A 13,657-nucleotide genomic window follows, 5' to 3' on the forward strand; every position below is an offset into this window, starting at 1 on the left:
CTGCTTTTAGATGAGAGGCAAATTACTACTAATACTAAAGCACAGTCTGACCTTCTGACTCAAAAGTCGATGTTAAATATGGTTTCTACTGCAAAAAACAAGCTCTGTTTACTGTTTCAATGTGCTATTTACTTTCTAATGGACGCAAAGCAAAGAATATTTAAGTAAAGAAAGAAAACTGGAGAAAAAAAACCCTGCAATGGGAGCACTGTTAGTTCATAATGAACAGCTAGACAGTTGGAGAAAAATGGAGCATTTAGTTGAGATTAAAGATCTGGTTAATAACGTAATAACGTAAAATAATTCAACAAACCTAACTAAAAACTAACTTTGAAACATCTTTGATAATCAGTACCGTTTGCTTCATGAGTATTTGCAGTCACCTGCCTCAACCACTGACACTCACGGTTCTTCTCACACCGGTTGCTGGTAAACTTGCATCTTCCCACCAACTCCTTTTCTTGTCCATTTTCATTTTCATCAATTAGCTTTCACATGACATCATTATTGGCGAGCCCACCAGTAAAAGGAGAAACAAGACTCTTCTCTGGTAACTTCCAGTAATTTTTACCAAGTTTGTTTCACCAGAATTTACGGTTGCTAGCAAAGCATTAAGTATGGCACTGTGTGTAACAACACTCATCCTGACTGGGGATTTTTGCTTCAGCGGGAAATCTACACCATAACTATGTCACAACCACAAGCCATCTGAGACCCTACAACAAGCCTATTCAAATGGCGGCCCGCGGGCCAAATGCGGCCCAGAAGCAACCTGCGAGTGGCCCTGCCTGTGGTCCTGGCAGAAACACAGAGAAAACCCAAAAAATGAATTCATTAATTAATTTTTAAAAAATTAAAAATTCCTACAGCGTAGTGTAGACTGTGAATGCAACACTCCTAGTAGCCTAGCAATATTTAACCCACAATGCACCGTGATGTAAACATATTAAACAATCATCGTAATATATGATGCGACAACAGCATGTCTTTCTCAGTCCAAAAGCGCAAAATTGACAATGAAAACTGTCGGTTTAACCCTGCCAGGACTGACAAATACTTATTCATTTTACCGAGTTTAATAATCTTACAACCGGAGTTGTACTACCATGGTGAGGGTCCTGTACAGCCCAAGAGAGAGCTGCAGCATCTTCCCTTCGTGTTTGCTTCTTGGCGAAGAAGAAAAGGCCTTTCACAGATTCTGAAACGGTGAAATAATGCATGCTGGCCGTGGTGGATGCGGTGAAAAGTGAGTGTGACATCTGCTATTAAAAACGTACTCCTGTAGGACAGTTCAAATATTCGTAGAATTGAAGTTCTGGCGTCAGACGAGTTTGAAATGCTGTTAGATGACCTGAAGAAAACTGATGTAATGTCTATAGCAGGAGATCACAGACAGAACTGATAATGCACAGTTGTGCGTATATGTCCATTTTTTGGATGGGAAATTGCTCTGTTTACTACCGTTAGAGGGACACACAGCTGGCGAAATAATGTTTGAGAAGATTTCAGCTCTTTTTGAGGAAAATGGTCTGGATATGAAGCGTGTCTGTATACTTGTGACCGATGGGGCTCCATCCATGGCAGGAAAAGTGAGTGGTCAGCGAAATATTTATTTTAATTTGAAAGGGAATTATCAAAATGTTTTTTGTTATTATTATTTCAAATGTGCAAAAAATAGTTTAGTTATAGCTCCCTTTTTTTTTAAATGGACCTTTTGGTGTGCATTTGTGAGAGGTCACCACCAGATCTATAGGGGAAAAGGAATAAAAAAAATACTTGTTTTTCAGTACGGTTGTGTGGGTTTGAAATTGATCATGATCTGCTGCTTACTGGCTTCAAAAAAAAATATCTGGCCCAGATAAATTCCTCGGTTTGAAAATCTGGCCCAACTAACTTCGTAGTTGAATAGGCATGCGCTACAACGTCACCTCCCTTGAACTGTAACTACATATTGCGCAGACGCAGCAACTATTGTGATTGGCCTGTTCAGTAACCACCGTCTCCACAACAAACAGGGCTGACAATGGCAGGTCAATAAAGTGACATGGAAATACGTTTTGATTAGACTGATGTTATATAAATGACCCAAAATGCTCCTGTAAAGATAAACGGCACAGTGGTGCAGTCGTTAGCACCGCTTAACTTTCCACAGTCCATGATCAGTTAAGTGGTGATTCTAAATTGGCCAGAGATGTGAGACAGATAAAGTGCTTGAGTCATCAGTAAGCCTAGAATAGAGTCTAATCTTACTGACCAGGACACCAAATTAGTGAGAACTAAACTAGAAAAACAAGGTGACAGTAATGAATGAGCAAATGAAAAACAAGAAGAAAGAAGAAAAAGAAAAGCAGCTCCAGCTCCAAATAAGACAGTTAACGAGACAAGCTGTCCTCTGGCTGGGAAACCTGTTACTCAACCACTTGTCCAACTTTGAAAGCAATTTTCAAAAGTTGGCTGTTAATTGTCTGCATCCAACAGAGCTGTGAACAGTGCTGCGAGGCACCTTGTGCTTATCAGAGACATGAGCAAAATAAACGCTGACAAAACAAAAATATTTAGTCCCCCTGAGATGAGAACGGGAAGAGAAAGCTGCATAAATCTTTGGTATAGTCAAACAGATACAGAAAAAATGAGTTTCATTTCGTCTTCCGTTGTCTTTTATTAGGAACCACGCTATGCACTACAAAGGACTCTTCTCAAATTAATAACACGTGCATGAATCCTGAGGGACAGCGTTTCTAATTGTTTGCACGTTTGTGTGTCTATGTGGACTCCACGTTTTCACTGTATTCCTGTTTCAAGGATAAGCCTCAATTTAAAAATGCAAAAACATTTTGTTCCACATCCTCTCCAGTAAGTCTTTAAAAACTGCCCGCAGGTATTAAAATCTAATCAAAATGATAATCAAGACTAAGATTTATACAAAGTCTAATCTCTTTACCTGTACTGCTTCCCAGCCCCACTGTCGGTACTTGGGGTCATGGGTGAACCTCCACATGTACCAGTAGGTCTCGATGACCTCCGGCCGCAGGATGTAGTACTTCTCATTCTGCCGAACAGCCACCGCCTCCAGGCCGCTGTCGAACTTGAAGGCCTCTGGGCCGAGCTTCAGCACTTAAGACAGAGAAAGAAAGGTGAAATGTAAAGGAAAGGCCAGGAGGTAGAAGAGAAGGGAGTAAAGGTAACATTGGAAGAAGAAAAAGAGGCAAAAGGGACAAGAAGAAAAAGCCAGAAAATAGTGGAATGAATCAAGGATGTGATAGAACAGAGAGAGGAAGGAAAAGAGTGATCAAATAATTAATGGATGAAAAAAACAGAGAGGAGATAAAGATTATCTTTTGCTCCGTGCTTGTCTTAATATGAAATAGTGCCTGTGTGTAAGCAATAAAAAGCATCCCAACCCACTGATTTTACAGGCTTTTCTTCTTTTTACAACCACTGCTTTCTGCCAATGAAGTGTGATAGGCATTAACAGCCTGAGTGGAAAATTACAGAGGCTGACAAAATAGTGACAGGACTGTCCCTGAACGGATTAAACACACTGACATGCATACGTATGTGTTGACACACACATTTAATGGCTGCTTATTAAGAAACAGGCCAACTTTAGACAGCCTGACCACAGCTATCAAATTCTGACTCTCTCCCTTTCTATTCTTTATTTGTCTCTTTCTCCATCTTCATTTGTTGCCATGGTAATCCCTCCTCTCCTCTCTGTCAAGTAAATAGTATATTTATTATGCTCGCAGGAAATGGCAATAAATAAAGCATTAATAATAAAAAAAGAGCTGAAAAACAGGTACTTTACTAACTGCATAGTTTCCAATTAGGACAAGCAGAATTAATTGTTGGTTGAGTCACTGGGAGGATTTTATAGATGGATTTACTGCATGGGCAATCTCAGGGCCTGGTGATAAGATTTTTTTTTTATGTGTAAAATGTATCAGTGTATATAAAACATTTGAGTAACTGGATCTTAAAATACAGAACGTATGTAAAATATTTTAAACAATTTGTAAATTAGTTGCTTAAACCATAAATAACGATTGGATCAAGTAAAATGGAAATTGTCAATCTGCTAGCAGGAGTGGGTGATTTTCCGAGCTATAGTCCTGCCTCCAGTGGGTGACCTGAATGCTAATGCTGCTAGCCTGAGTTTACAGGAGAACTGGAGCTTTGAGACAAGTGACAGTGATGCTAGCACTACCAGGCTGTGCTAAGAGGGAAACTGACTGTGTCCTCTGACATCTACTGTAGAGGATAACGACACCCATTCAACATTTTCCTAACGTATATAGTTAAGACTATTTAACACTACCTGTCAGCATCTGATCCACACCAACATTAAATGTTTAGGATATTAGAAAGTCATTAAAAAAAAAAGACAGTGACAGTGATCACTTTTCTCTAGCATGTATGCTTGTGTATATTGTGTTTGTGTATGCAGCACACTGCTTCCTCACCTGTCCTGTCATAGGATTCGTGGCAGGTGTGCGCGATCTCAGCTCCTAGCTGCAAATAGTGTCCGGCCTTGTCGTCAGGTGAGCCATCGGCGCCCAGTGCAAACATGCCTCCGGCGAAGCAGGCCAGGTGGCCCATCTTCCTCTCCAAGTGGCCATTCTTCCACTCGCCAATGAATGTTAGGCCACCGTTGGATTTGCGTACGAGGTGGCGCTCGATGGCCTACAGGAAGAGAGAGCGTGCAATTGTGGAAACAGCAAAGGCTCTAATGGGAAGTGTCAACATTTCAGAGAAGATGAAGACCCAGAAAAGTAGAATATAGCAGCTTGTTTTCAGTAACAACATGCCTGTGTATGAGTGTGTTTAACAAGATAAGGTGGGAAACAGGAATTACAATATTAATACTGGTATGTGGACAGAAAAAGGTTACACCGTTTGAATGGGGCATTGACACTGAGGGCAACTGCTTGAGGGTGTGGAGGGTCAAACAGAAGAAAACTAAAGCAGCAGTGACGGTCACATTTGAAATCCAGCCACATCCTTCACCCTTTGCTCCGCAGCATCTGCTCTGCTCAGTCTCTGACACTCTTAATGATGAGTAGACAGCTTCATTAACATCTGCTTTCTACTAAATCCACTCCTAGTTTACTTGAAAACAAAGCAATGTCTTCCCTTTGCAAAGGTGGATACTGAAGCTGGTCAGCGGGGACTCTGTGGTTATTAAAAAAGAATAACTGCTGACATTTCCAGTTACAGCTCTGACTCATCTGCATGCAGTATACGATTCTTCATAAAAGAAAACAATCTGTATTTTAACTTTGCAGCATAAGTCACTACGCTGTACCTCGATGGCGTCATCGTAGGTCTTGCGAGCCTCTGTGTCAGTCTTGTCTGACATGAGCCAAGCCTTCAGCAGGTACTCATAAAAACTGTCCCCGAGTCCTCCAACAGACGTGTGATCTGCAGAGAGAGAGACACAAAGTGTTAGAGATTTTCTACATTATACATTATAACCAAATCTCTATAATACAATATAATCAAGTAAGCCTTATATTCTAACCAAGTAAGCCTTATATTCTAACCAAGTATGCCTTATATTTTGTGTGTTCATATATTTTCACATAACCAAGCCTATTGTTGAAGAATCACCTAACCAAGTCTATTGTTAAAGGAAAACTGATGCATTCCTTACCTCAGTGTCTGAGATGTTTGACAGCATGATATAATGATGCATTCTTTTCCTTCAGTGTCTGTGATGTCAGATAAAGCATGATATACTTCTGTATTCTTATCCCAGTGTGTGAAAGATCAGATAAGTTGATTTAATGTTTAACCTCTTCCCTGACAGTTAAAAGAGGAAGTACTATGTAACCCATTTTTGCCTTATAAATAAAGCAAGCGAGCCTGTGCTCGGTGTGTTTTGTCTTCTCAGAGACATTCACCCGTGTGTGTCTTCTCAGAGGCATTCACCCGTGCGCACGTTTTCTAATTACACTCTGAGTCGGTCTGCAGTTGTCTCATTTCTCTTACTTGTGTTTGAACAAATGTCTACCCCTGACATTTAATTGGTCCTTCGAGCCGGAGAACTGACTGTTATTTTTAACGTCTAGTTTTCCACAGACGGTCTTCATCGGATCCTGACGTCGTGACGCCTGCGCTGGAAAAGAGTCTGTGCACAGCAAAAGAAAATCCGGGAGCGTGAATTCGATCTCCGGTCAGCGTCTTATACAGGCCTTCACGGCTCCAGGACCCGATGAGCGCCGGATTCAAAAACGCAGCGCCACAGTAAGGTGAATATGAAACACTGCATTCCATCAAGCGTTAAAATACGTTGATATTGAGATTTTCCTTTAAAATAGTGTAAACCTGGTTAGCGCCGACAGATCTCAGTCCAGAAGGGACTTAGGAGACAACAGGCAAGAGCGATATTCTAGAAATCGCTATTAAAAGTTCCGGTTGCTCTGGGTAGCAGCTGTAACGGAACGAGTTCCGGTCGCTCTGGGAGTGGCTGCAACGGAACAGGTTGAAGGTGTTACATGAAATAGGCCTACGGAAAATCTCAATAAAAATTATAAAAACGCGCTTTGTTTGTGTTGAAATAGAGGAGTGAGTTGTTTTTACGACCCAATAAGCGGTCGAACCACTTCTCAAACTGTTTTCCTGTGTACACTCACGTATTGGTTAAAGTGGCAAAAGGGTTGTGCTTCATCACGTAAAATCAATAACCGCTCTCTCGGATAGCGGGAGAGTAGAAGGCTGTTATTGAAAACCCATTCCCACTTTTTCATGCCAAAGAAGGTGTCACAGTTCTGACGTAATTAGTTCAAAATGGGTAATTCTAAAACTAAAGTAAAATTAACAGCAGATGAAGAAAAGCTTGAAAAAAACTGTCAAAACGCAGGAAGAGTCAGTGCAAATAGGTGGAGAAATCCACATAAAATTTATTGTCCAGCCTGGCAAGGCAAATGCAACCAAGAGTCAATAACTGCTTTAAAAGCTGCTTTGCAAAAAGAACTATTTGAGGAAAAAAGTCAAAAGAAAAAAGCAAAACGTGTAGCAGAATGGCAACTTTTCAAAGCATGGGAGGCAGAAAATGATAAACGCAGTGCTAAACGTGCCCAAAAACAAGAAAATAAAGATAAACAGAAAGCTGCAGGAGAGGAAAAAAAAACCCCTCCTTATGCACCTCAGCCCACACACACTGCAGCAGCAGCAGCTGCACAAAACCCTACGTCAGCACCTCCTGTAATCTCTCCTCACAACCCTTTTGCTCCAGATCCCTATGCAGAGGCAAAACATCACCTTAATCTTATGACTAAACATAATCACTACAAAAAAGAAGGAACTGTAGGTCAGTTTCCAATGGTTGCCTTATCAAATCCTAGGTATGGGCAACCCAGTGGGCCCGCAGACGGCCAAGGAATCATACCAATAGATGGAGAACCTCTGATATACGCATTCCGACCCTGGTCCCATAGGGACAGAGAGAATGTGCTAAAAGATGTCCCACCCCTTAATGAAGGTTTTCAACAGTGGCGAAATGCAGTAGAGTTGATTCGTCGCGGTTGGGGTTTGAATGGGCATGAGATGCTGCAAGTTCTCCAAGATTTATTAGGTTTACGTTTTCCTAGAGTCAGAGGAGCCTACACAGGAAACGACCAAAACGGCGATGTGCTAGGACCAGACACTCCTCTGTTAGATCAACAATTAAATGACTTGTACGGCAGAATAGAAATCAATTTAGCCCCAAGGCCAGATTATGGAAAAATAGGAGAGTGCAAACAAAAAGAAGGAGAGCCAGCATGATGAATCTAGAAGAAGAAGAGCCACCAGCCCCAGCCCCAAAGCTGTTATGCTTAAGTGCTTGTCACTTTCAACGGAAACGGTTCATGTGCCGCCTGATCTGTCTGGTGGCCGGTGTCATCTTAGGGGTGATGCTCTTCTGGCTGATACCTGGAAGAGTCCACAGAATAACACCAACTATTCCCCGTCTCAAGAGGTGGACCCATGACAATTCCCATCTAACTGAGATGTCCCAAGATCACATCCACCCTTGGATGAACAATGCCTGGTACCGATACCTATACAACACCATATGTCTGTTCTCACATGCCTTCAACTTCAGTCTACCCCACCATATATGGTCGCATAATGGACAGTCACTGGCAAAGTGAATGTGCAGCAAGTTTTGCCAGCATTGGAAGACAACACTTTGCAATCGGCATGAAAGCTTCACTCCCAGGTGCAAAAGGCCTGAAGGATGGAACCTGTGACGACAAATTCTGGGTAGATATGACAGTAAAAAAAACAGAAATGCTTCTGTCCCTTTCCCTGTTTTTATGACCCATACAGAGAAGTGGCATCCTCTGTGCTTCTACCAAGCGGCAGGGCAAGGACGCCACCCCCTGGGCCATACCAGCAACTGCAACGCAACCTATGGAGGAGTAGGGTATGGGACAGTCAACCTAAATCAACAGGTAAATGGCACCTATTGGGTACAAGGTATGGCATGGCTGTGCGGACAGCGTGCATACTTTATGCTGCCACCCAGCTGGTCAGGATGCTGTGCACCTATCTTCATTTCAGATCACACTTTTAAGATAACAGTGCACAACAAGACCAGAGTTAGGCGTGATGTAGAAATCAAGCCTCATGATTCAATCCTTGGAACAGACGTGCCAGAGAACTTCAAACTCTGGAACACCGGCGAGAAGGTAATCCACGCTCTGTTTCCTTGGACAGGAGTAGGAAAGCACGCACTACGAATAGAGACTTTAGACTATCGCTTTGGACTGTTTTTAAACGCTTCTGCCCGCATTGACAAATCACAGAATGAAGAAATTGATGCAATCCGCATCACTGTCATGCAACACCGAGTAGCTTTGGACATTGTTCTTGCAGAGAAAGGAGGTCTCTGCATACTGTTTAACAAGACATGTTGTACCTACATACCTGACAACATACACTCATTAAACATGACAAATGCTTTGAATGTTCTGAAGCAACTAAGAGACGCTCAGCAACAGGACTACGTAACCAATGAGCAAGGCTGGTGGGACTGGTTGCTGAGCGGCTCCTGGAAATCTTTGCTGATTAAAGGCCTGTTGGCCCTATGTACTATGATGTTTCTATTTTGCATTTTTGTTGCTTGCATTATTCCTTGTTTGAGACGCATGGTGATGAGTATGTTTAATCGTACTTTAGGAAATTTTGTCTTGATCCAGAGGGATATGGAGGATCCCTTTCGCCAGTATGATATGCTAAATAGGGAAGACAGAGTAGAGAATGTCTATTATAGTCTTAACAGAGCTGATGTTTAGATACTTCACTGAATGACATGCAAGTTGAAAATGTGATTTAACAAGTGACTATGCATTGATATAAACATGTGAAATATATTAACAACAGGAGGGAAATGTTAGAGATTTTCTACATTATACATTATAACCAAATCTCTATAATACAATATAATCAAGTAAGCCTTATATTCTAACCAAGTAAGCCTTATATTCTAACCAAGTATGCCTTATATTTTGTGTGTTCATATATTTTCACATAACCAAGCCTATTGTTGAAGAATCACCTAACCAAGTCTATTGTTAAAGGAAAACTGATGCATTCCTTACCTCAGTGTCTGAGATGTTTGACAGCATGATATAATGATGCATTCTTTTCCTTCAGTGTCTGTGATGTCAGATAAAGCATGATATACTTCTGTATTCTTATCCCAGTGTGTGAAAGATCAGATAAGTTGATTTAATGTTTAACCTCTTCCCTGACAGTTAAAAGAGGAAGTACTATGTAACCCATTTTTGCCTTATAAATAAAGCAAGCGAGCCTGTGCTCGGTGTGTTTTGTCTTCTCAGAGACATTCACCCGTGTGTGTCTTCTCAGAGGCATTCACCCGTGCGCACGTTTTCTAATTACACTCTGAGTCGGTCTGCAGTTGTCTCATTTCTCTTACTTGTGTTTGAACAAATGTCTACCCCTGACACAAAGAAAGCTCCAAGTGTCACCGCGTGAGCGAAAGAGGAAAAGCAGCAAGAGCCAAACAAATGAGAAAGCCAAAGTGAATTATTTATTTTTTGACTTTGCCTCAAAGTCCTTGGCAGAGTGTAGCATATGGCATCAAAAGCATTTTTTTTAATCAAAACCTTGGGCATTTTTCTTCTCTACATCCACAGTATATCAGCAGTGTGCATCCTCTCTCGTCCCATTTTGTTTACCCTCTCCCTGATGTGTGCGCTCACATTTCAGTGTCCCCAATCGTCCTTGTCAAAGTTTACACAGCTTTCATGTCTGCCCTAATTTGCAGGACACCACAAAATGAAAATAGGATGCCAGAATCTGGCAGTCTGGGATCGCAATAAGAAAATAAACCCCTGAGAGCACTCAGGGCCCACTCTGATGGCACTTTGGTCAGTTTCAAAGGCAATTTTACTGACCCACAAAATATTACTTAAAAAAACCCCACAGGGCTTGAATGACTGTAAATGATCCCATATATACTGACCTTTTTTACATTTGGTTTTGTGAGTGATAATACTGCAAATGAATTGGTGCCTCAACCACTTTTGCACAGATGAAATGTTTATTCAGCTCTGCCTTCACTCGGGGAAAAACTAGAATATTCTTCATCCTTCAGCTCTGTGTAATCATAGCTGATATTTGAGCAGATGCTTTTTGTCTCATCATCAAGGAGATCTTTTCTTTATGTGATTAACATGCCCGCAGGTAAATGGAGGGATGCACAAAAGACGGGGAACAAGGAAGATGAAAAAGCAATCTAAGCAATGAATTATTCATCTTTAGTCCCAAAGAGTGCGCAAATCTCACAAACAACCTTGAAGACATTGCCGAGGCCAGTGTGGGCTGACGCATGAGTTTTTGTCTGGATTTCACACGTGTGTGCTTGAGTCAGTATTTACACAAAAATGACAGCAAACAGCTGAGAGCCTGTGTCTATGAAACTACTTAAAAATGAGCACAGTGAGGTAGTCAGAGCGTGGAGGATCATTTGGAGGGTTAGATGACAACTACTCTGATCCCCCAAAGAGTCTGGGCACTCTAACGTACATGACAGGGTGCAAAATGGAGACTGGAGCCAGGGGAAACAAAGTGGACTCACATTACAACCAAGTCCACTTTATGTTCTAGCGTTCTTGTTTGGGGGCATAACAAACAGCATGTCTGACCTTTAGGAAAATGAACCTCAGATAAAGTAAACGATCGATGTATTTGTGGTATTTTGCTTAGAAAAGAGGCATTTGAGATGGCTGAAACAAGTCCTCTCTTTTCTTTTTTAATGCAAAGACCCCATTTTTAAAAAATGTGGTTATTGATTAATCCTAAACTACTGATAGCTTTAACAAACTATGTGGACAAATGATGGAAATTGCCAGATTCTGCAAATATAGGACTTCTCAATTAACTGCTATTTCACTGTTAATTATTAATCACTAAATAATTATTGTCTAATTATCACGTTTTCCACTTTTTTAATTTTGTGACTATTTGAATTACTTTGATATTTGGAGGGTTAGGCTGTCTGGGAAAAAAAAACCCAAACAAAACTGGGCACTACCCAGAAACATACAGTGTGTGCCAAGGTCAATCCATTTAACTCACTGTGTGTGCGTTTGAGATAATTGACATGTGATATCTTCATGAAAACATCGGTCTCACTGTCCTAGGAGCAACTATTGTTTTTCTTACACTTTTTTTTGTTTTTAAGACTCTAAATAAAGAGCTGAGCTGTTCGGAAGTTTGGTGAATGATGAGCCAAACCTTTTCATCTGCTGTAATTAGAACCCGACTGATATATCATCCGTTATTAAATATTTGCAGATTGCAGGTTTTTGGTGATGTTGCATAGTTTCTTCACCAGATGCATTTCCATTTCCTTGTTGGTAACACATATTTGACATGCTACAAACACAACAATCAGCTGAATCAAGCAGCTCTGGGGAGAGATTAAGCAAGTTAATCCATAACTTTATATTTTCAGAAAATTTGACCTTGACCCTGAGGTATGGTATCAAATAAATTACCATCTACTTATCTACTTTCAAGGGAAAAAAACAAAAAATAACATCTTTTATGAACTTAATTTTCTTGGAAAAGCGTTGTACAAATGAAAACATGCCAAGCTCTAACAGTCTTTTTCTGTTTTGGTAGTTTTATTACAACTCTTTACTCATACTCTGTTTTACTGTCACCTCTCACAGTTTTAACTTAGCATCCACCCACATATACTCCCTAAGCTCCTGTCTCCATTATTTTCTGTCAATCAAAGCATCTGGGTCATGCAGAGAGCACCTGCCAATCAAAGGCAGGGTCTGCTGAGGTGGCAGCTTCAAACACACAGACAAAGACGCATGTGTAAAAAAAGACGCCTTCACAAAGCTTCACACACGTTCTGTTTCAAAGCAGAGGTCAAGGACACAGGCTGCCTGGAAAACACAACATCTTTGCATCTTATCAAAAGAGACAGTATAATGATTTTATGTGAAGGACCCGAACCAGCAGAGATTGACATATTGTTATTGCAGTTTTTAAAAACAAACAACTGTCTTTGCATATACAGCAAAATGAAAAGTGGGAACTCTTTAGGATCACCAGGATTTCTGTACTAATTTCTCATACAGAGTGACTGATCATTATTTATTTCACAATTACACACTGTTGTCTGGAAACTGTTGTACTTTTCATGACTTTATTGAACACAGAGTGCTCACTTATCGTGCAGGCTGTTAGTGCACTCTTTAATTTAGCATCCTTTAATGTCTTCTTTACCATTTCAATTTAATTCAATTAATTTTTTTAAATTATGGAGCGCCAAATCATAACAGTCCCCTCAAGGTGGTTTATATTGTCAGGCAGACCCTACAATAATACAGAAAACCCCAACAATCAAATAGCCCCCTCTTTGAGCAAGCACTTGGCGAGAGTGGGAAGGAAAAACTCCCTTTTAACAGGAAGAAACCTCTCACAGTCTGAAAATCAAGACCAAGCAAGTGTTTACCCTTCTCCTCCCCAGAGGGTTCTGTCCTCCTTAGCTCACCTTAGGACACCTGTGTTACAGATTTACCACAAACTACCCACCGGAGCGAGTTTTTGACCCACTCCACGTGCTACTCCTGCAAAGCAGCACAGAGGTACACCCCCCATTCAGCATCGTGAGAGACTCCTCTGTATTTTTAAGAAGGTGAAATAAAGTATATCGATTTGTTATGTCAGGTTGTGTCTATAATTGTGAGGCAGATTTAAATTACACCACAGTACACCCTGGAATTCTCTGTAATTGTACATAAACTGTATATAAAATATGGTCGAGTTATACCGAAAATGATGGATAAATTGTGGCCACGTTATGGACTTCAAAGAAATGCAGTTCACAAACTAGTCGGCAAAGTTCCATTAGAACACTGTTGGACTCGGCACCACAGTTTACATGATATACACTCAGCTCCAAGTTCTTTAAGCAGTAGTGACAGCATCAGAAACAATGGAGCTGGAGCCACACAACTGGATGATCCCAAACAGGTTTTCCAGCATTATATTGTGTGTAAACATTTTCACGTAACAGAGACATTAAGCTGATACAATATAACTACTCTTACAAGAGGTAACCTGTTCATAGACTAGACTATTTCAATCAAATAAAGAATATATTAGTCAAAATCGAGGTGGCGAT

At 40.8% G+C, this 13,657-nt stretch overlaps 1 protein-coding gene across 2 annotated transcripts in view; it reads right to left on the reverse strand.

Annotated features, from left to right (window-relative positions):
- man1a2 (mannosidase, alpha, class 1A, member 2) overlaps nucleotides 1-13,657 on the reverse strand; it is a 153,618-nt gene that overhangs the window by 9,417 nt on the left and 130,544 nt on the right. For both annotated transcript variants that reach the window (XM_085375241.1, XM_085375242.1), the window contains exons 10-12: nucleotides 5,306-5,421; nucleotides 4,464-4,683; nucleotides 2,942-3,114 (exon numbers count right to left, since the gene is read on the reverse strand). In XM_085375241.1, the coding sequence (XP_085231367.1) occupies nucleotides 2,942-3,114; nucleotides 4,464-4,683; nucleotides 5,306-5,421 (509 nt within the window). The remainder of the gene's footprint in view (nucleotides 1-2,941; nucleotides 3,115-4,463; nucleotides 4,684-5,305; nucleotides 5,422-13,657) is intronic.

The sequence above is a fragment of the Diplotaxodon limnothrissa genome, linkage group LG16 (assembly GCF_057381915.1).
Source record: "Diplotaxodon limnothrissa isolate DT_005_m linkage group LG16, D_limnothrissa_male_GT1.1, whole genome shotgun sequence".
NCBI classification, from domain to species: domain Eukaryota; kingdom Metazoa; phylum Chordata; class Actinopteri; order Cichliformes; family Cichlidae; genus Diplotaxodon; species Diplotaxodon limnothrissa.